At 40.9% G+C, this 22,979-nt stretch overlaps 1 protein-coding gene across 2 annotated transcripts in view; it reads right to left on the bottom strand.

Moving 5' to 3' along the window:
- Nucleotides 1–22,979, bottom strand: part of RPN2 (ribophorin II) — a 51,443-nt gene that overhangs the window by 2,931 nt on the left and 25,533 nt on the right. Inside the window, exons 10-17 of one of the 2 annotated variants that reach the window (XM_090286372.1) lie at nucleotides 12,425–12,516; nucleotides 10,731–10,845; nucleotides 8,229–8,423; nucleotides 6,893–6,979; nucleotides 5,541–5,636; nucleotides 3,668–3,743; nucleotides 1,789–1,918; nucleotides 289–336 (exon numbers count right to left, since the gene is read on the bottom strand). In XM_090286372.1, the coding sequence (XP_090142498.1) occupies nucleotides 289–336; nucleotides 1,789–1,918; nucleotides 3,668–3,743; nucleotides 5,541–5,636; nucleotides 6,893–6,979; nucleotides 8,229–8,423; nucleotides 10,731–10,845; nucleotides 12,425–12,516 (839 nt within the window). The remainder of the gene's footprint in view (nucleotides 1–288; nucleotides 337–1,788; nucleotides 1,919–3,667; nucleotides 3,744–5,540; nucleotides 5,637–6,892; nucleotides 6,980–8,228; nucleotides 8,424–10,730; nucleotides 10,846–12,424; nucleotides 12,517–22,979) is intronic. The other variant, XM_090286373.1, reaches the window with a different exon arrangement.

Here is a 22,979-nt window from a genome sequence, read left to right as displayed (position 1 = left end):
CCCATGGGACATAAGGGAGAATGGAGTCATGTCGTAAAGCCAGGTCAAGGCTCTTCTCCTGAAAAGTTACCCCATCAGCTGGGCTCACTCAAGGGGCTTCGGCTTTTACCCCGGGTCAGTCACAACCTGGGCCGGGAAGTGGGAAAATGGCCTCAGAATTCAGCTTTGGCTGAGGGAGGGGTGGGGAGGAACGAGTGGGCTGCAACTGGATAAGCAACTGACATGCATGAGGCAGGCAGGATGGGAAAGGGGCCCTGCTTCTGGGACGGGCCCGCCCTTCATCGTTACCGTAATGTCCTATATTTTGCCAATCTACTGCTCTGCTCTGCAGCGATCCTGCCAAAGGAAAGAGGGATTGAGAATCAAGGCAGGACAGTGAGAAAAGAAATAAGCTGAGGAAAGAAATGGCAAACACCCAACCAGAGCTTCCATTAGGGTCACCAACATTCCCAGTGGCAGAGTTCGTTTTAGGAGTCACAGGTGGCAACTTAAGAGTGGGCTTCAATGTTCTGTATGGCATGTGTGCAGAGGGAGAGAGGAGATGAGAATCATGGTCTCTTACCCCAGAAAACAGACCCAATTTTAGGATTCCACATTAGGAATTCATGCTAAGCAGGATCTAAATCAAATGGTTTCCACCCCTATCTCCCCTTGATTTTGCTCGTCTTGTGTGGACAACTTCCAGAAAAGAGAGAACTCAGCAGAGCATGGCCTTTGGCTCCCTGAAGCCTAGAACGGTCGCTGAAAGAAAATAGCTCTGCTTAGAAAAACAGCTGCGGCCCTGGCTCTTTCTCAGAAGCAATGCACAGCTGCCAAGGTAAGGCTGCAGGAGGGGCAGCACAATGAACCAGCTGCCACTGCTAAGGGAAGCTTGGGGGGAACCTGAATCACTACAGGGAAGTCCAGGAGCACGTCGGGGCCGGGTCTCCTCGGTGAGGCGCTCAGAAAGCTCACAATGGAGACCCAGGCAGGAGCCACACGCGTGGCTCTCCTGCCCGTTAACAGTCTGAGGAAGTGTCTCCCTGATCTGACCAACTTCATCGGCAGCCTTGCTGGAAGGCACACTACCAAATTACATTCTCCCAGCAAAAGTTCTAGAGAGGAGAAAGCAGGGCATGTCTGAAAATGCTAACTTCCTAAGGGGAAAGCAAGTCTGACTTTTCTTACTGACCTTCACATGGCTGAAATCACCCAAGTCAAATCAATGAGTATCACCTATGTGACATATAAATTAGCCTCTAATCCAAGTTCGCGAGTCCAGCTGCCATCGCATGGGGATCTGATCACTGTGTGAACCTAAGATTAAGAATGTCTGGTTCTCGGGTACGTGGTATGGCCTACTGAGCACTGCAGCAGTTTCTGGGGGGAAGCACATAGACCTCATGCTCAGGAGGAAAAGCCCCGGGAGCCTGTTGGAGGTGACAGAGGAGTGACTCCCCGGAGCAGAGTTCCCTGTGGCAGCAGAACGTTTTTATACAGCCAGCACATTAACAACAATCTTCTGCCACATGTTCTAATCCATTTTAATCTTCATAAAACAATTATATTTTTCTCTTATTCTTATGTGTCAGGGTATAAATGGCTGTGGTTTTAAAACATTGAAAGCTGACCACCGAGGCCCTTTCCTGACTTAAAAAGGCTTCTGTATCAGGCTGGATTAACATGTCACACACACCCCTAAGAATATGAATCTTTTTGCCACATACCATTGTTCAGAGTTCAGGGAGCACAGCTGACAAAAAATATTTCTAATTCCACTTTGGGACCGTGGCCCACCCCCAGCCTTACCTTTTGATTGCCTGCTGGGCCAGCATCCGATTGCCAGCCAGAAACGTCACACTGCCCAAGATGGCCAGGTACTTCAGGGTCTGGAACATGTTGAGCTGAGTCCAGTAGATATACATGAGCCCCAGCATAGCTACAAAACAGGTGCCATGACAGCCAATTAAATGAAACAGTGACAATACACTGGGCAGAAGACAGGAGCAGTGATTGCTGGATCCTAAAGAGGTCTGTATTTCTAGACCAGCTTGTTTTATTCCTTTTATCCAACACCAAAATATAGGTAACTTAATATACTTCCCTCTACGCCTTGCTATTAAGAAATCCAGAGGTAAAGCACTGGCTGGTGTGTCAGTGGACTGAGTGCCAGCCTGCGAACCAAAGGGTCGCGAGTTTGATTCCCAGTCAGGGCACATGCCTGGGCTGCAGGCCAGGTCCCCAGCTGGGGATGCGCACAAGGCAACCACACATCAATGTTTCTCTCTCTCTCTTTCTCCCTCCCTTCCCCCATCTCTAAAAATAAATAAATAAAATCTTAAAAAAGAAACCCAGAGGTAAAAACCAGACCTCAGCTATTCTATCTATCTTGTTCCACATTCTGGTTCACATCTGTTTTCTTTAATGTAGTTTTTTTTTGTTTTGTTTTTGTAAACATTACTGTCATGTTATATTTGGGGCTCATTTTATTTTTCAAATTTCCTTTTTAAAAAAAGATTTTAAGGATAATTTGCCACTGTGACTAGGAGGGAAGCAATGAGGACTGTGAGGAAAAAGGTTTAGTGAAAAGGTTCAGGCCTGGGTATTAAAAGCCCAGGGTTCTGATCCAGGCTCTGCCCCTTCTAGCCACTTAATTTTCCTGAGCCTGAATTCTCTCACCTGTCAAACATGGACCCTAATTCCTGCCCAGTCACCACCATCAGGGTTCTGATGAGAATCAAGTGACGGAATGTGCATACAAAGCACTTCGGCAAGTAAAGCCATGGCTCTGAACAAATCTGTATTCAGGGTTTGTTCTCAGCCTGACCCAGGAGGGCTAGCACTCAAATCCAGTAACTGGGCTAAAGAGAAAGGTCATCCTGTCAATTTTGCCTAGAAAAATGACAGATGAACTACAGCAGGGCTTCTTAACCATGTTTGAGGTAATGGGCCACTGTGAGAACCTGATCAAAGTCACAGACTCTATCTTTCCCCAGAAAAGAACAGATACAAATTTGCCTTGAATTTCAAGGGATTCATCTGTGGACCCTTACAGAACCCTCAGATTATGGACGCAAGAGAGGGACTCCTGAAAGAGTCAAATAAATTAGAAGAGAACACTGAAGTCTTAAGTGAAATACAAGGCAGCACCAATCCAATGGTGTCAAAAGTCTCTGAAAGGCTTAGCTGATTTTTGAATCGACTGTGTTGTTATGTTTAGGTCCTGAGTCCTCAAGAGAAAAATGCAGGACAGTGTGTCTGAATGTGGAAGGAACTGTTTTCTATCACTGCCCAGACACAGCCGCCAGCAAATGTGAAGATCAATACGGTGGGGAAAGATAACCTTTGGAAACTGCACTAATGCTTTTCATCCAGGAAGATGGCTCAATGTAAAGCTACAATAAGTGAGTAATCTCTGGAAATGAACAGAGCTATTAAATGAGGGTAAATGGCCTGCCAACAGTAGCCTCGTACAACGAAACCCAATATAATAACAGCTGTTCTAAACTGATGGCCCAAACAGGTTTATCATCATATTAACTGTCCTAAAAGGCCAGGAGGAAGAGGGAAATGTTATACTATTAAGTCATTATAGTTAATAGGTTGCGGGTCTACTTTATAGGGCGTTTGCGTGGGCAGGCTAAATGTCAGAGGAGGTTAAACGAAATTAGCAGCCAGGAGCGCTTACCAGCATGTCCCAGGTGAAAGATAATCGTGCTAGGAGCAAAAGTGAAGTTGGAGACATTGGCACCGATCCGGATCCACTAAGCGATGGGGAGAAATAAATTAAAAAGACACTAGAACTTAAAAGGGAGGCAACACATGGCATGTCAATGCTAGTCCAATGAACAGCCCTAAGGACTTAAAAGTTCATGCATACTTGATGGACAGGGAATTTTTCCAAGTGAGAACTACTCTAAATCCAAAAATTGTTCCCTCTTTTCTTTAGAAAGGCATTCCAATACCTGTTCTCAAATGTGCTTGGGTAACTCGAACGTGAACATCATTTTTAATGACAGCAAAATTTTTTATTTTAAAACAGGTGGACCCATGAAGCTGAAAAGTGAGAAACTGTGTTCATGATGAAGTTAACTGGCACCTGCTAGTTTCTCTAAGTATTGATAAGATAAACCTGCCCACAGCTGGTAGAATGTGTGTTCTTTCTGTGTGTTCTGTGTCTTTCGAAATTCTGATCACTCAAATATGACAACAGGTGCCCATACCCTAGGGTCTGGTTTCTGAAAGCTTGTGGCATGGCTTTCAGATTTGGATTGACCAATAATCCTTTCATGAAAATCAATGAATGAGTTAGGAACACAGGCAATTTTTCTAAAAAATCTAATGAGTTTTCCATAGAGTTCTCAAAATTCTCTGAATTTTGATGATATGCATCTATGGTCATAGATTTTAAAAAGAAAAAAAGAAAGGCAAAAGATCAATTGGTTAAAACAAAGAAATTCAAATAGTATTTTAAAGTATAAAAGGTAGAAAGTTCCTTTCTCTATACTCTGTAAAAAGTCCTCTCCTTAGAGGTGACTAACACTAATAGATAATGCCTTTGCAAGGTTTTTACACAAAGATGATCATATTATAAACATAATATTCTACCCCTTGCTTTTGTCATTCAGTAAGACAACCTGGCAATCTTGTCATATCAGCATATAAATCTATCCATTCTTTTAATAAACTGTATAGTATTCCCAGAGAAGGAAAACTCTGACTCCAAAAAACCTCCGCTGCCTTGCGGCATACCTCTTCAGGGGAAAGGCTAAGGGAGTAAACCCCGACAGAAAATCCGGAGCCGGAGTCCCTAAGGCGGTTTGACGTTGTAGTCAACACCGGCAACTCCTGCGGCGCACCTGAAGCCAAGCTGTATTGACTCCGTCTTTCCCTTGGACCCTTCAGCTGCGAAGAGAGGGGGGGTCTGCTGCATGGGCAACAGCAGACCCTCCATATCACCCTGCCCAGGCTCTGTAGCTTCAGCTTCACTGGAGAGGACACTCCAGCGTCATCGCAAGATGTTGATTCAACACGGGAGGAGACACTGTCACTCCCGAGTCGGAGTGCACAGCCATTCTCGGCGGTGCAGATAGACTCTTAAGAAGCTACACCATCGTCTCTCGAGACGGACGGCTGCCGACGACGATTCCATTGTTTGGATGTACAATAATTTATTTAACACTTGCGTTTACGAGGACTATAGGTTACTTACAGTTTTATGCTTCAAACAGTGCTGAAATGCAGAGCCTCTGTACTCTTATTTTTATATAGCTCTAAGCACTGGGCCTTGTTTTTTCCACACTTAACCTCATCTGAACATTCCTATAGAGAGCATCCCAGTCCACACACTTTTATCATTTTTAATGACCAGTAAGTACTTTCTCATGCTCCCTATAGTGGGGAATTTTAGTTACTCTAAAATTTTTTGACCATCGGTCACGAAGCCGCTGGACCCCTCTGGAGCTGTGCGGAGGCCAGAGCACAAAGCCTCCTTTGGAACAGCTACATCTGCTGAGTCTCGCGCCAGACACACGCTGCCCATGCTAATTACGGCTACTCACCAGAGCAAAGAGCAGGAGCAAGGGTGAGAGGATCAGGGCAGTGAATGTATTAGACACTGCTGTGGGGGGCCTCTTCTCAGGCTCACGGAACAGGTGCTGCCAAAAGAAGTCACACCAAGAATATCTCAGAACATGCCCTTCCCAGAGGGGCTGCCGCGTTTACCAGGGACCAGAATGCCAATGACAGTCAAGATGAGGAATTGTCTCCCAGGTGCTAAAACCTCCTGGCAATGGGTGGTCATTTGGCCTCCTGCTCTTCTCAACACTGGTTTCTGATCCCAGAGGTCTCCTTTCAAAGACACCACACTAGTCCCAGCTCACTACTTGGCCAACCCGCCTCATCCCTTCAAAGACTCACTGCCCTTTACAGGCTGGGGAAATGCAATCCATCAAGTGGTATTTGCCAGTATCAAAGAGGGTGCCGAGGTGTATGTATGGCCTGAGTGACACATCCAAGGCAGGACTCTGGGGTTTTACAGGCTTCCGGGTTCCTAGAGCGGCAACATCTACCACACGCCCCCCCCCCCCCTTAAGTTAGCTAACTGGCTAACCTCACTCTCTTTAACAGAATCCTACTGCTCTACCCTTTGGGCCTTTGTCCTTTTTTCAATAGTAAAATAAGAATAAGCAGTATGCTTGGAATACTTCAACATTAATTTACACATAGGTTTCCAAGTTACTACAGTAACATCTTTTCTCATAAATGCAAAATAATTCACTGAGTGGATCTACCTCAGTTTTCTTAACCCGTGCTCAAACTGTTGAACAGTTAGTGTTTATTTTGTAAAGTGCTTTAGAAAACTTTCAAAGCCTTTCGTGCCTTATCCATTGCCTGTTTTGATCCACACAGCAATCCTGTGGACTGGGCTGGGCAGGACTGGCTAACATCTGTGTGCAAGGAAGGTGAATCCCATAGGAGAGGAAGGACTTGCCTTGGGGAGGAAAGCCTGTTGTCCCAGTTGTGTTTTCCACCTGTCGGCCCCATCAGCCCTGACTTACGCAGGAACATTGAGAGAGAAAGCCAAACCCTGCTTTGCTGTAGCTGGTAAGCAGTGATCCCAGGGCTGCACCTCCCGATGTTTAGGAAAAACAGACTGGGGTTCTGAGATTGTGTCCAATCACCTGCTTTCAGGAGGCCAGTAACTGGGCTCTCTGGGCCTGTGTTTCCAGCTCTAGGACAGGACTGATATTTGCTCTGCCTAATTCGCAGGGTAGCGAGGACCAAGCTATAAAGTATTATATAAACAGGGTAGAGAAGGGACCAGAGCCACTATCCAGGGGTCTGTTGCCCTGTCATTGTGCCCATTTCACATTTCTTCTCCATGTTTGATGGAGAAGCCCTTGAAATATACCTGAATTTCCTGTTTGGGGGTGAAAAGGTTCTTAGACTGGACAGTCGATGGAGCATCTTCCTCAGGGAATTTGATGACCACATCAGCCTAAAAAATTAACAGCAGTATTTAAAGGCACAGGGTCAGAAAAATGGGCAAGACTCATCAGCATGACAACACGTCCTACCTCACACCCAGGACCATAACTGAAAACAGCTCCAAGCAGTCCAATCACTTCCCGTCTATTAACTGACAAATTGAGGCAGTAAAAATTTCAAGAACAAAATAAGTACTTATTGAAAATGCTTTTTAGAGTAAGAGTTCCATTTTTTTACTGGCTGGTGAGCCCCACAGAGCTGCTTAATACAAAAACCTCAGCTGCTACTCAAGCTGTTACAGCTGCAATCAGAAAGTGCTCAGTGTCCCTGGGAAGTGTGATTTAGTAACAAAAAAAAAAAAAAGAAAAAGAAAAAGAAAATGTGCTCTCATACAAAAAGCAGCCCAAAGCCCAAGGGAAGAAAAGAAGCTCTGAATACAACACAAGAAACAAAGCTGCCTCTTTGTCTTGCAGAGAGTGCCAACCACCATTCAAAGCTTGCGGTCTGGCCCCCTCTGCCTTTCTCCTCGCTTGGCCTCCTGCTGCTGACCAGATTCATCAGGTGCTCCAGAAACACAGGCCCACTCACACCGCACTGAGAGCACATCGGGCTTCAGCTGTTCCCAGTGATCATCCTGCAGCCCCATACACTACTCTGATAAACCCTTGCAATTCTTTAACCCCCTGGCTCTAATGTCATGTCTCTCAAGAAATTTTCTCTCGTCACACCAATCAAAAGTGAGATCCGTAGGTGAAAAGCACTATATAAACTATATGATATGCAAATGTCGATTATTAGCTTATGAGCATTTTGCATATCCTACGACTCACTGTCCATCCTGAATTGTTACTGAAACTCAAATCTTACCCCCACCCTAACCCCACAGGCTATATCACATCTCCAAGGCCAAGGCTTTTATCTCTTATATCGATGTATCCCCCATAGTGTTTTGATGCAATATGAAAACCTTCTTGCAATATAACGTTTATAGAAATTTGGTAGCACCCACGAGGGCAAATGTACACTTCATTCATTCACTCAATCACTATTTATTAAGCACCTACTCTGTGCCAGGCCATGTGCATGCCCCTAAGACTCCTATTAGTGACAGCACACAGCCCCTCCCCTCCCAGTGAATATCTGCTGCCCTGTGGGCAGCAGAAGCAAGGCCAGGATAGATCTCAGACCCCTGAAAAGGAGCTGTCTGTGTTTGACTATGGCACACTCTTGCCTCGGAAAAGGTGCATTTAGGCACATACCACATTCCAAAGGATTGGGTTCCTCAGAGTGGCATCTCCAATGATCAAGTAGAGAGTGTAGATGCCAGACGCAGAGTCAAACTCGATCTTTCTCTCGGAAGTATCCAACTCAAACTTGTACACATTCTTGCTGTCCGGCTCAGCAACAAACACCACCTCCTGGCCAGTCTTCTGGTTATGAAGTCGGACAAATGTCTGGATGGACAATAATACTGTATTGCATCTGTAATTTGAAAAACCCCTCTGGGCCCAATATTGAATCAATGAGGCTGCAGACTGCTGGCTCTTTCACAGGAGGAACTCGGGGCTCTACCAGACCTGGCCAAGAGAGCAGAAGGAGTGGCCATTCCACCTTGGTTCCTAGCTCGGAAAGCAGAGATAGCTTTTCCTAGTATGAGAAACTTAACTTAGGGATGCAGACAATTCTCAATTACTTGGAGGTTGAACGCCCAGTTTGGGGATGATTTAAGCTCTTTGCTGTTGTTGCAATTTCTTCTTCCTGCCAGCCTTTCAGCCACTTCACTGCCCAATTAACTTCTTCACCAGAGGGTAAAAAGAAGGGAAACGAGGTGGAACTTTAAGAGGCCCATTTTCAATTTCCTAGTGCCTCCAGCTAAAGATTTAGTGGAGCAGGCTTGGGGATTGATAGCTAGGCAGAGTTCTAATCAAGCAGAGCAGCCTGGTGTAACTGAGAGCGCCCAGGCTCTGAAGACTGACAGGTTTGGATCCATTACTTACTAGCTGATGTTACTTAACCTCTTTAGCCCTGATTTCATCTTTAAGATGAAAAGATTAACTTCAACATGTGGTGTATCTGTGTGAAGATTCCTAATAATGTAGGCAAATTATTTAGCACAGACCTGGTACACACTAACTAGTCAACAAACAGTAGCCAACATTATCAATAGGATGGTACCAGTCTAATCACCTTATCCCCCGATGGCATAAGAAACTAAGGTTTCTGCATGTTAGAACTGCAGCAGAACAATATACACTCAAAGCTCTTCTTTGAAGGGTTTCAAAATAAAGAATTCAACAAGGCAGGTAGATTGGTTCCACTTTACAGATCATAAGGCACATGGATTAAATGATTTACACGGTCACACAGCTAGTGCTGGATCCACAGGAAAAAATACAAATCTCATTTGTTACTGTACACCTGGGCAAGAGAGAACCATCGAAGTATTTAGGGAAAGGGGCCCAGAGACACGAAGCATCCTGACTATCGAGTCTTGGCCAAGAATGGGATTTAGCAGCCCAGATGCCCGATCTTCCTCTTGTCACAGCCAAGTGCAGGCGGCAGCCAGGCTCCTCTGCAAATCGCCATCTCTACCTAGGAGGTCTCTGAGCCATGGTTTCCAAAACAGAATTTTGGATTAGACAAGTATTCAGTCGAAGTTACATTTCCTCACTAACTTCCTCCAAAGCTCACCAATGTAGTCTTATCATTTCCTTTCTTCATATTTTTGCTTCCCTGTGCTGTTTGGTTGGTAAATGTCATTCTGAGAATGAGGTGCAAAATGCTAAGAGGTTGAAGAGTTTAAAGGTTGGTTAGCTATGGCCCTAACCAAACGCACAAACCAAGTTCTTTGGAGCTTGGGGGTGGGAGAGAGGGACAGAGAAGTGCGGGGACAGTGGTCCTGTGGGCAGCCGCTATGGCGCCTGGGCACAAGCGCAGCTGCTGCAGCTACAAGAAACAAAAAGCAAGATTTCCAAGTAAACTCACCCCCTTAAGGAGTCTGCTCTGAAGCCGCCCCTCAGCATGGAAACTGGTCTGCCAGCTTTTGCTAAAGAATTGCTACAAAGCACCTAAAGCAAGGCCACTAGGCCTCACAATTCTTTCCTGTTTTTCAGCAGAGAATTTATCTGAATTTCCCTTTACAACTGTGGATGTGGCAGAGCTGAGAGCAGTTAATTCCAATCCAGGGGGAAGACAGACGTGAGGGAGAAGGTGCCCAAGAGGACAGAAGGTCCTATCAGTCTCTGGGGAGAGGGCCTGGTTTGAAAATCTTTTAAATAATTATTATTACTTTATAAAAATGAAGCCTATCGTTTTCATAATATGAAGTAGGTAAAAGTTAAAAAAAAACTATTCGTCAGATTCCCACAAATGAAAAATCTGCTTTGGCCAGAACAAAAACATGTTTTGGGTTCACTGCCTAGGTTTTTCTTTCTTCAAAATTATTTCAATATATGGTTTTTGGTGTTTTTGTTTTTTTTCACAAAGAAAAAAATCCTCAGTTAAGTGCTTATCTACCCTAACTATATCTTCTCAATACTAGCTAAGCTTTTAAACAGTGTGTTCTGGGTTCAGGGTTAGAACCAGTAACTGAGAGGGGGCAGAGTGTCATGTAGGAGATCCTGCTGGATGTTCAGGGTTCAGAGTGAAGATCTGAAAGCAGGAATTCAGAATTTTCTCTAGCCAGTTATATATATACATATCAACAACTCTATCTAGTACACTGTAATGTTTCAATCCAAGAGAACGGGCTTTTGCCTGACCTGGTGAGGCGTGAGCTCGGCACCAGTGTTTACATCTACCAGCTGGAAAAACAAAGCAAAGTTTTGGTGGCTATCCGCGATGAACGTGCCCTTGGCCTTGGCTGGGTAGGTCACCCTGAAAGAGACATTTATACAGTAAATCTTCAGAAAGGATCTGCATATATCTAAGAACAGAGTGAAAAATACAAACTTCACTTCCCTGCTTAATCTTCCCTCTTTCATTGTAACGCTATTCTGTTGTGGACAGACAGAAGTGAACTGTCTGTGGCCTACAGGCAAACGGTACTGATAAAACCAGGACTGAGAAAAGCACATAATTTTTACCAGGGTCTGGGGGAAACACTAGGTATAGATGCTCCAGGCTTTTACTTCAAGACCTAAAGATGTCTAGTCAACCAAGTCAGGAAGCAGTGGGGCTCAAGTGTTCCCCTGCAGGCGCACAGGGGGACGGAAGAGCTGGGGCGGCAAACCCACAGGATCAGTGTCAGCAGCACCCGTGAGCAGGGCTGGGAGTCAAGGGGGTCGGAGATGCAAAGAAGAGTACTTCTAGCTTTTTCTTTTCTTTTTTAAAATGTTGTATTTTTTCCTGGACAGTTTCAATTTATTTTTCTGCCTGAAACTGAATTTAAAAAAATCATTTTCTCAAAAGGCAGTCTTGATGAGAAAACTGTTCTTTTCACAGCTATTTCCTGGGACTTTAGGTTAAAATGGCCATGGGATAGAACAAGCCAAATGATTATAGAGCTCACACCTGGCTCTATTTTATGCTTAGGCTTTATATTTACTTATGAGAGACACCACCTCCTCATCTATATAGCACATTAAACTCCGCCAAGCACTCGCACAGACATTATTGCAGGGGATCCCTATCAGTGCTCTCATCTGCAATGTCCCCATGAAAATATCCAAGCCAGAGGCAAAGGCCCAGCCCTTTCATAGGACGTTAAAGAAGTGAATGCTTCACCTCCAGCTCTAGCTTATAACATCCCCAACGGGCTTGAGGGCTCACTTATCTTCTTTGGCATCTATAGCCACCCAGTTGGGACAAGCTGGGGGTCTAACTATACCCACAGGTATAGATGGGCCCCCAAAATAAGGATCTGGGAGAGGGCTGACAAAAGGGCTTCATACAGTGTTCTGGCCCAACTCCAATAATGGTTACTTAGAAGGTTGTGTTAAAAAGGAACAAATGCTGCAGCTGATCAATGATACCTTCCATGAACTTGAGAAAGGGAACTGTAGCCCTAATGCTAAGTATCTGCCATCTCAGTTCTGAGGACCTACGGGGCTTCCAACTTTTCTCAGCCACATTGTGGGTCAAAGAGAGTGGCCATGAGGCCACTAAAACCAACTTCAGGACTGTGAAGATAGACATTACACCAGAATATAAATTAATGCACTGCTTCCTTCACTGAGAAAGTCCTTTAAAAACTGTCATCTTAATTAAACAATGCGCTTGGTGACACAGCTGACTGACTCAGATTTACATTCCGAAGCAAGCTCCTCATCTCATGGACTGGTTGTTTGAACTGACCACTGGTACAGACACCCCCCACCCCCCGCCTGCCCAAGCTGCTTGGATGCCAAGCAGCATCCATTGTGGCACAAGCTGCATCACTGCTGACACAGAAATGGCATCTAGAGGCGCTCAGCTCAAGCCTGAGTCCCCCATGCCTAGGAGGCATCCCACCTACCGTGTAGTTTTGGGTGCAATGCTCTGATCCTTATCCACAGTGGAGAGATCAACATTTGTGATGCCAACTTCAGTTGAGATCTTGACTTTGAGCTAAAGCGAAACAAAAGAAAATCAACAAGTCAACCTGTGGATGTACCAGGAATTAAGAAGCATATCCAAATTTTTCTTTTAAAGGTGAGCAAAGGCATGAAAAACTTCTAAGATAGGAAGTCCTTAATGATTTTAGTAAAATTAACCCAGCCAGGTAGTATTTCCACCTCTCCTATCCTGAGGTCTAAAAGTAACTCCTTGATTCGTATCCCTTCTTCCTTTCTTTGGCTTTGGTTGGACTGTATATGTTTAAAAAGAAAAAAAGAAAGGAAATAAATTTTTTCCATGTTTTTCTTGTGTCCTTTAAAGTAAGTTAGCGGAAAAATCCTTAAGCAGTACCTTCAAATAATCAAAATCAATAAGTACTCAATTCTAACAACAGCTAATGTTTATTGAGCATTTACTATATGAAAGACACGGACTTTACAAAAACTATCTCATTTAATCCTCACATTTCAGATGAAGAAATTGAGCCCACGTTCTTAGGCACCTTGCTATCCAGTTTCCCAGCAACATTTACTCTGTGCCAAGCAGACTGTCTGCCCATGGAGACCTAAGAAGCTAAGGCAGTGTCTGTACCATGCAGAATTGTACTTCCCTGCCCCCTGGTGTCAAGAGTAGCCACGTGACTTGCTCTGGCCAAAAAAATGTGAGCAGGGTGAAGTATGTCACTTTCAAGTGAAAGCTTTAAGAATCAGTGTGTGATTCTCTTTTCCTCTGACATGGACAATGTGTAGAGAAAAAGGCTCACTCTTTCAGCCTGGGTCCTGGAGTAAGAAAAACATGAAGCAGAGCCCCCATTTGATAGATTTAAGATACCTAGCATGGGCCAAAAGGAGACTTTTGTTTTAAGCCACTGAAATTATTATAAGCACAAACCAGTTCATCTTGATTCTTACCATGTTTGAATTCTATATAGTCCTTATAAATATTTTCACAAAGAGGAGTTTGTTGATGCCAATAGATAAAATTTTTAAAATCAGATTAAAATAAGTGTGAAATTCCAAAAGAGAGAGAAAACATGCTAAAAGTCTATTGAGGGGGAATTATTAATTTAAAATATTAAGTTTGTGCAAATTATGCAAACAAACCCAAGGAACTTGTTATGTGCAAACATCTGTGAGATTCTCAAATATTTGATAAGCTTGAAAATGCAATACTGAAGGAAATCTTTGCCAAATCCACTGGCTTATAGTCTAAGTCGGGATCAAGGAATAGAGATGGAAGGCTGGGCAAATAACTGAAGGACAGCTTTAGCGTTTTTCTAAAATGTACAATCAAGGTGACAGCCTCAAATCAAGGGCAAATAAAAATTAAAAAGGAATAAAGATAGCTATCAAATAATTCCTTTTAGCAGTTTTCTCTTCTGCCACCATAGTAACTATTTTGTGACAACAGTCTCAATTATTATCAAGTTGAGTAGGGATGTTCTGTTTTGCTTTAAAAAAAAGAGCAAAAAACCAGAATGTAAAAGATTTATTTATCAGAAGCTGTAAGGATATTATCATCTCCTACTTTTTGAATACACAGCCACCTATTGGCAGAATTATATTTAGCATCACCGCTTGTCACTGAATCTAGGCAACTGAGAGAATTATGGCAGTAGGGGAGAACAGTTAGCCTTCGAGTTGAAAAATTCTGCAGGAGAGAGCTGGGAGCCTCTACTTTGGCTCTTTGGGCTCTCTGCTGAGCAAAAAGCTTCACAACTCATAGAGGGCTCAGAATCAGAGCAGACTTTGCTATGTAAAGCTCAACCCAGAGAGGCACTGACACCATCTCCATTTGAAAAAAAACTAGAGTGGAAGATTCAAGCAAACAAGTAGCCAAAGAGCTCTGACCAGTGTGGGTCAGTTGCTTGAACATCGTTCCACAAAACTAAAGGTCTCTGGTTCGAGTCCTGGTCAGGGCAGGTGCCTGGGTTGTGGGTTCAGTCCCCAGTCAGGGTGCATGCAAGAGGCAACCAATCAATGTTTCTCTCCCTCTCTTTCTCCTTCCCTTCCCCTCTCTCTAAAAATAAATAAATAATATCTAAACAAAACAAACAAAAAAACAGTAATCAAAAAGCTTTAATCAGGCTACTGACTTTTATTGAGCAAGATACCCCGAGACCACTTTCCCTATACTCCCCAAGAGCATGTGGAGTCCCTAGGTGGAGGGGATATACAGAGATGGCAGAATGTACTTCCTGTCCTAAGGACGGACATGTATGCAAACTTAAATTAAAAGGGACCAGGCTACTGCTTTAATGAGGATGTACAAAGTGCTACAAAAGCATAGGAAAAGGACTGTGACCCAAGCTGGGCTTGGGGTACCCCTGGCTGGGGAGTAGGAAATGTGTAGCAGGAGGCCTTAGGCAGTCCTCCAGTTTTGGGAGAGGTAGGAGTTGAGCAATATTGCATGCTATTAGAAAAAAAAAAAACAAAACTAATCTGTCCTCACAGTTCATTACTCTGTATTCTTCATCAACATTAACTAAATAATTCCTTCTTTGCTCCTGAGACTCATTCTCTCAAGGACTCACTCATTTAATTTGCAAATGTGATTTTAAAATCATCATCCCACCTAAATGTCCATAAACAAGAGACAAGTTAAATAAATAATGGTACATGTACACTATGAATTACTATGAAGCAATTTAAAAGAACGGGTAAGTGTCTACAGACTCCTACCTTTGAATACAAAGCCATCTGTTGGCAGAATTATATTTAACATCACTGCCTACCACTGAGTCTAAACAACTGGGTGGATTATTGCAGGGGGTGGGGTGGGGGCATCAAGTTGAACTGACCCCAGAGGGAAAGCTGGGAGCTTCTACTTTGTGACAAAAGCAAAGAAAGCAAAGAAAACAACTGCTTACAGAATGATCCCTTTTGTGTGAACAAGAAAGGCTATGCAGACATTCATTGATACATGTTAACTGTTAATAATGGATTACAGACCAGAAGGACTAGACTGAAGGTTTGGGAGAAAGCTCTTATATGTCATTATATACCATTTGGTGCCTTGAGCTTTTTATCTACATGCATATTTTACTCCTCTTTTTTTTTTTTTTAAAGGGGGGGATTATCTGAGTAATGAGATTGTGTGTTATATACCTTCTTTATAAACATTTTTATATTAAAAAGTACCACTCAATATATATGATTTAAAAAAATAATTACCCTTTCAGCAGATAGATACACACAAACTGATATTAAAGATTTGTGTAAGGCTCCTCAGGTTTTTACTTAGAATTCTGATTATAAACTTGTAACAATAACATAGTCACTAAGGCCTGCTAATCAAGATTTAACTGTGTGTTTGTTCTAAAAACATCACAAGCGTTCCCAAACAACAGGGACACATGGAATGACAAAAGGTAAATTTCAGTGAAGTCCAGTTGTTTTGGGTTTGCTCTCAGCCCTAATTTTAAAGTTGCAGCTTGCTTTATAGCACAGAAATACTGTAGGGCTGTCCTTAAATAGGAAACAGTTTAAAACAAGTCCTTCTGCTCCTAAAATCTTACTACAAATGGGTCTCTGGAAATATTTAGAAGAAAAGCATTTGTATGCTCTTTAAAAGCAAATTGAGAAATAAAATCATTGTAACTTTTTTCAAAGCTCTGTCACAGAGGGTTCAGAGTAGAATCCCTGTTGGTTAGCTGCTTCTTCCTTTAAACGAACACTGCAAGATTAGTTTTTATAATAGCAATGGGGCTTATTGAGCCACTTTAAATGCAGCTAAGCCTGTTTTACAGTGAATCATGCTAAGTCTCTTGTCTGTGCTGCATGCCACATATACCTCAAAAAATGTTTTAACTCCAGGAAATGCAGTCTTTCTGCTGAGTAATAACCCCCTGTTTAGCTCATTACCGTCAAAAATGATGGCACATTAGGGGCAATTAATGCTAAAGATAGTTCTAAAACCCATGCTTCCCCTGACAGCAAGTCCAATGTCAACGAGTCTATTACAGGCCTTCCACACCAAACAACCTTTATTGCACTCTGACCAATGTCAAGCACCCCTCAGGAGAGTAAACAGGACCTGCTGACCCACTCTAAGGCTATTAAGTGTGACTATTACTGAAATTACAAAGTAGAGTTGCATGTGTGATAGAGGTCAGAGCATGCACGCACACAAACACACATATATAAAGCTCTAATGTATAATGAAGAGGGAGAGAGGAGATTGTGTAACGTTTACTCCATCACCATGAAGTAAAAGGATAGCAACAGCTTCAATGCAGGCTTATTTCATTGCACGAATGACAGCTATTAAGCATTTCTACTATTTTGTACTTAGATAATTTTCCCAACAACCACAGAAACGCTCAAACACCAGACTTGATGTTTGCATAAAAAGCCAAGCTGCTGAAGTAATCAAGAGAGCATAAAAATACAGACTAATAAAACAGAATTGGAAGTCTAGAAATTAAGTCATATTTTAGTCAACTGTTTTTTTGACAAGGATGCCGGGGCTATTCAATAGGGAAATAAGAGTCTTTTCAACAACTGGTGCCAGGACAGCTGGCTATCCACACGCAAAAGAAGAAAGTTAGACCTGTACCTAACACCATATATAAAAATCAACTCAAAATGGATCAGAAACCTAAATGTAAGAGCTAAAACTATAAAATTCTTACAAGAAAACAGGAATAAATATTCACGAGCCTGGATTATTAGGCAATGGTTTCTTAGATATAACACAGCAGTGAAAGAAAAATAAAGAAACTGGACTTCATCAAAATTAAAACTCTTCATGCTTCAAAAGAAATAAGGGAAAAGACAAGCCTACAGACTGTGAGAAAGTATTTGTGAATCACGTATCTCATAAGACTTGTACCCAGAATATAAGAAATCATAATTAAAGAATATAAAGACAAATAATGTAATTATAAAATAAAATAAGAGGTATTCATATCAGGAAGAAATAAAAAGACAAAAAACATTTTTAACAGATAAAGGATCTGAATAGATGTAAAATCACCAAAATGCACATGAAAAGATGCTCAATATCATTAGCTACCAGGGGAATACAAATCAAAATCACAATAAGGTACCACTTCACACTTAGGATGGCCAGAACAACAACAAAAAAAAGATAGTAAGTGTTGGTAAGATGTAGAGAAGCAGAACCTTTATACATTGCTAGAAAGAATGTAAAATGTTGCTGCTTCTTTGAAAAACAGTTTGTCAGTTACTCAAAAAGTTAAATATGGTTATCATACAACCCAGTAATTCCATTCCTAGGCATACACCTAAAACAACAGAAAACAAGTATTCAAACAAAAACTTGTATATGCATGCTTATATCAATATTTCTTAGCCAAAAAGTGGAAATACCCCAAATGTCCATGAATAAATAAAATATGATATATCCATATAATGGAATGTTATTCAGCCATAAAAAAGAATAAAGTACTGATAAATGCCATAATATAAACCCTAAAAATATTATGCTAAGTAACAAAGGCCAGACATAAAAGGCTACATATTGTATATGAAATGTCCCAACTAGGCAAATCATGGGGACCAAAAGTAGATTAGTAGTTGCCAGGACTGGGAGGAGGATATATTCCTATAGAATAGGTGCACCTACTAGCAGACCTGAAGTTGCTTTTTGGGGTGATGAAAATGTCCTGGAATTATATAGTGGTAATGGTTGCACAATTATATCCTCAATAAAGCTATTTAAAAACAAAAACAAAAAAGAAGCCAAGCTACTCTGCATAGGGTAAAGGCTCATCCCTGGATGATGAGTTACTACAGTTACTGGGAATGTGAGAAAACATCTACAGACCACTCCATCCTTTTCTTCTTCTAAGTAGTCTGAGATGGAAGCTAAGCACTGAAAAAAAAATTTGGTCTCTACCCCCAAGGAGTTCCCAACCCAATGAAAGAGCAACACATAAGCAAACAATGGTAACAAGTGCAAAAAAATTACAGACAGGGTATAAAAACTATGGCAAGAAAAGTAAACTTTATAAAGTGAAAACAACTTAAAAACTGTTAAAAGAAAATAACTGGAGACATGGACATGAACAACAGTGTGGTGACTGAGGCAGCGGGGGTGTAAGGGTATAAAGGGGATAAATGGTCATGGGAAAAAATACAATAAAAAATAAATTTAGACAACTGTAATAGAAAAACAAACAAAAAATTTTAGTGGGGGAAAATAATGAAAGCAAAATAAATTAATAAATGAGCCAGCAACCCCCGCCCCACCAATAAATAAATAAATTAATTTAAAAAAATATTGGACAATATCTTTTTGACTTTGGAGCAGCATAGAATTTTTAAGATACAAAAGGCACAAATAATATAGGAAAAAAAAATTTTTAATTAGGCTTCACTGAAATTAACTTTTGTGCATCAAAAGATACCATAAAACAACGCTAAAGGAAGATATTTGATATCATTACTAAGAATTAGTACTCAGAATATATATATCTCCTAAAATAAAAAATAAAAAAAGGCTAATAAATCAAAAGAAATTAGACAAAAGAAACCTAAATGGCCAATAAATACAAGATCCTTAATCTCACCAGTAACCAAGGAAAAACATTAAAACAAGATACCATTTCATATCTAAATCATCAACAACTCTCAATACCAAATATTGGTAAGAATATAAAGAAAAGAGCAGTCTGGCAATACTTAATAAAGCTGGAAGATGAGCGCAAACTAATATCCCATAACTTCGCTCTAGAACAGTGATTTTCAACCAGTGTGCCACAAGAATTTTTAAAACATGCAATACCTGAGCATTTAGTCAGGAGCACTGACCTCTTTTACCTTAGATTGTCAAATAAAAAAAAGACAACAGTCCATACAATTATAGATGTCTGGTGAGAATGAATCAAAATTATACTTTTTATGGATCAGATTGGCAAAAACATATTTTTTTGGTGTGCCACAGAATTTTAGTAATTAGTTTATATGTGTCATGAGATATAAAAGATTAAAAATCACTGCTCTAAACATGCATAAGGACAAATGTACTAATAATATTCACAGCAGCTTTGTTTGTAATAGTGAAAATCTAAATGTCCAACAACAGGAAAACTAATTAATAAAATCTGATTCATTCACAAAAATTATTACTTTTATATAATTATCCATATTTATGCATAGAGCTCTAGTTCTACATGTATAAATATGGTTGTGATAAAATACTGAGTGAAGACAAGCAAACTGCAAAAGGAACATACAATATAATGTAATATAGAAATTTTGAGATGAAAAACAATGCAATATATTGTGTAAAAATACATATTATGTATGTAGCAGAAGTGTAAAAAACTGGCATTGGAACAATAAACCCCAAATCTGGGGAAAAAGAGAAGAAAGTGTGTTTGAAGAATACAGAGAGCCTAAATTTAATAAATGGGGGCTTTATTTCTTTAAAAAAAATGGAGCAAATACAGCAAAATCTTAGGGTTTGAAAAGATGAGTGGCTGGTAGGTACACGAGGATTCGTTGTCTTATTCGCTGCTCTTTTCTGCGTATTTAAAATAGTGCATACTAAAAAATAAAATTAAGTCCTATGGGAGCACAGATGAAGGGGCAACATTTGAACTGGATCTTACAGGATGAGTAGTTCAGCAAATGAACAAGGAAGCGGAAGAGCACTTGGTGGAAGACACAAGAGAAGGCCAAAGGCATTACTATATAGGAGTCAAGAGCAGTTAGAGCTGAAGGCATGGGCATGCACCCACACTGAAGCACATGCATGCACCTTGTGGAGGACCTTCTAAGTCATGCTGAGGAGTCCAGACCTCACTCACAGACAATAGGAAGCCAAAGACATGCTTAAGCAGACTAACAATGTGATTTTACCATTTTAGTGGCACTTACAGAAAATTAAATGAAAGGGGCAGAGATCAAAAACAATGAAACTAGTTAGAAACTACCTTCTCCATCTAGATCAAGAATACAAGCTCTACTCTGGTAGGAACACTGGGACTGAAGAACAAAGGGCTCATGCAAAGAACATTCAAAGGTGAAATCAACAGACTTGGTGACTGACCAGAAGTCAAGAGTGGAAAGAAAAGAAGAGGTTAAGAATGACTGTGACGTAGGGGTATGGCACTTAAACTGGATATGTTGTTATCAAGATTGTAAAGGTAGAAGAAAAAAGAGGTTTCAGACAAAAAAGGGGGAAAAAAGTTTGCCTTTTAATGTATTTAGTTGCCAATAAGGCCCCCTAAGGAAGGAAACTAAAATGGAAAGAATCTGGATTTTAAAGGTTAAAGGTACATACTACAATAGTTCCTGTCCAAATTTTGTGTTAGTGAATGAACTAGGATCAGATGTCTCACGCCCAGAAAGGTCGGATATGAGGTAGAGAAAAGACAAGAGAGACTAGAGTTCGGAAAATATCTTCCTTTCTGTCAAACTTTAAATGTAAGTGTGTAATCTACCTAAGTAATGCCCCACTTTTGAAAAGGTCAAACTTTTCAGCTGCCTTGTCCTATCATTAAAAAAAAGAGTCACAGGAGCCAACCTGAGCTCTCTGAAGGCCAAATCTGAGATAATATGAGCAACAAAGTAAATGATAGTAGTGGATCAAAATCTACAGAGTTAAAATAAATATCCATGAGTCCAACGCGTTATAAATAATTGAGTAAAAAAATAAATGGCGGGCGGGGAGAGTCAGCTTTTTCTTACAATAGAATTCCAATTAATAAATGTAGAAAAATGAAAGAAAGAGAAAAATCACCTTTTGATAAGCACCATATTACAATAATGGTAGCAGGCAAGGTCATCAGGATATTTGCAAGATCCAAGTATCACTCCACCAGATACTTAATTATACAGCAGAAAAACAGCAATTTTACAGTGGAGAAACCCAAGAGACACCACCTTCACCAATGGTCGTGATTAACATACCACTATCGTACGCCTCCTAACAGGATGCACTGACAAGGCCAGAGCATTACTTTTGGAGTATTCTTGCAAAAAATGTATGACCTGAATTTAATTATGAGGAAACTTCAGACAAACCCAAAGTGAGGGACAGTCTACAGAATAAGTAGCCAGTACCCTTGAAAAGTGTCCACAGCCTGAAAGACAAACTATCCTAAATTTGGAGAAGGCTAAAATGACATGACAATTAAAGGACTATGTGATCCTAGGTTGAATCCTGGACCAGAAAATGGATATTAGTGGGATAACTAGTAGAATTTTAATTAAAGCCTATGGATGAGTTAATAGTATTTTATCAGCATAAACTTCCTGGTATTGATAATCATATTAGTTATGTAAGATGCTTACATTGGGGAAGCTAGGTCAAGGGTATATGGAAATTATCCATACTATTTTTGCAATTTAAGATTAAAATTATTTCAAAATAAAAAATGAAAAATTTTATTTAAAAAATGAGTAGAAAATGGTATTTGATAGTGAAGAAAAGAGTTGTCACAAACAGCACATACTTAACTATTCAGGAACAACAGAATACTACTCAAAGTTCCCCTGACTCAACAGAGGACATGACAATGTAGTCGAGTAGAAGGAGCAAAGAACAGGGACAGAAACCCTGAGAAATGACAGCTGAAAGGAGAAAGTAGTATCAGGAAAAGGCCAGCTGCTGGAGCTACACAGGGCTCTGCAGCCTCTAGACTTGCTCTCTAGTTACCAGGCACACTAACAAAACTGGTACTGTGCAGGGGATCCACCCAAGCACAGGCTGGATGAGCTTGGACAAGTTACTCTACCCCTCTGGGCCTCGTCTATGAAATGAAGGTGACTCTACCCATCTCTTGGGGTTGTAAGAATAAAATAATGTACAAAAAAAGCACATAGAGTTGTGTTTCTCATGTCATAGGCATCCAATAAAGGGTTCATACTAATGATCCTAATTCAGCATAAGACAAGGCCAAACCATATCCCATAGTTTAAGAAAGTAGGAAAATGCATAATTCATTGTAAGTGTCTATCCACAAAGGTTAAAATGAAAGCCACAGTGCCTGAAGGGGTAAACTTCAATTAGCTAAGAAAACCACTAATGTGAAATACCTCATTTCCACAAAGCATGAGATAAATGAGGCTTTCCATCCCTAAAAGCGCTTGGATCTTCAACACAACTGGAGTCAGCTTAACATCTGAAGCACATTTCATGATGAGAGATTACCAATTTTCTTTTGTACTTTACCCAGAAAGCTCACTACAATGCTATCTGTCACTTCATGCTTTTCATTGCCTAATAAGCATCAAATACTGTTGTTTTAAATCTGTCTAAGCCCACCACACAAAATATTTTAAGCATACTTATGCCTCACTGGAATTATGGGTGATTTTTATCTTCTCTCCTTCCCAAATTTTATGTAAAATAGTTAACGCTGAGTTATAATTAAAAATGAATAATTATTAAGTAAAAGGAAACTTGCTGCAATCTAGTTTTTGGCCAAGTCCATCAAACAACATATTTCAAACCTACCCCTCTTTTAACAGTCACATTAATTTGGCCATAAAGAAAAGTCA

The sequence above is a fragment of the Furipterus horrens genome, unplaced genomic scaffold, assembly GCF_987537825.1.
Source record: "Furipterus horrens unplaced genomic scaffold, mFurHor1.1.pri manual_scaffold_8, whole genome shotgun sequence".
Taxonomy (NCBI): domain Eukaryota; kingdom Metazoa; phylum Chordata; class Mammalia; order Chiroptera; family Furipteridae; genus Furipterus; species Furipterus horrens.
The sequence above is the reverse complement of the archived record's forward strand: the minus strand, read 5'-3'. Positions and strand labels throughout refer to the sequence as shown.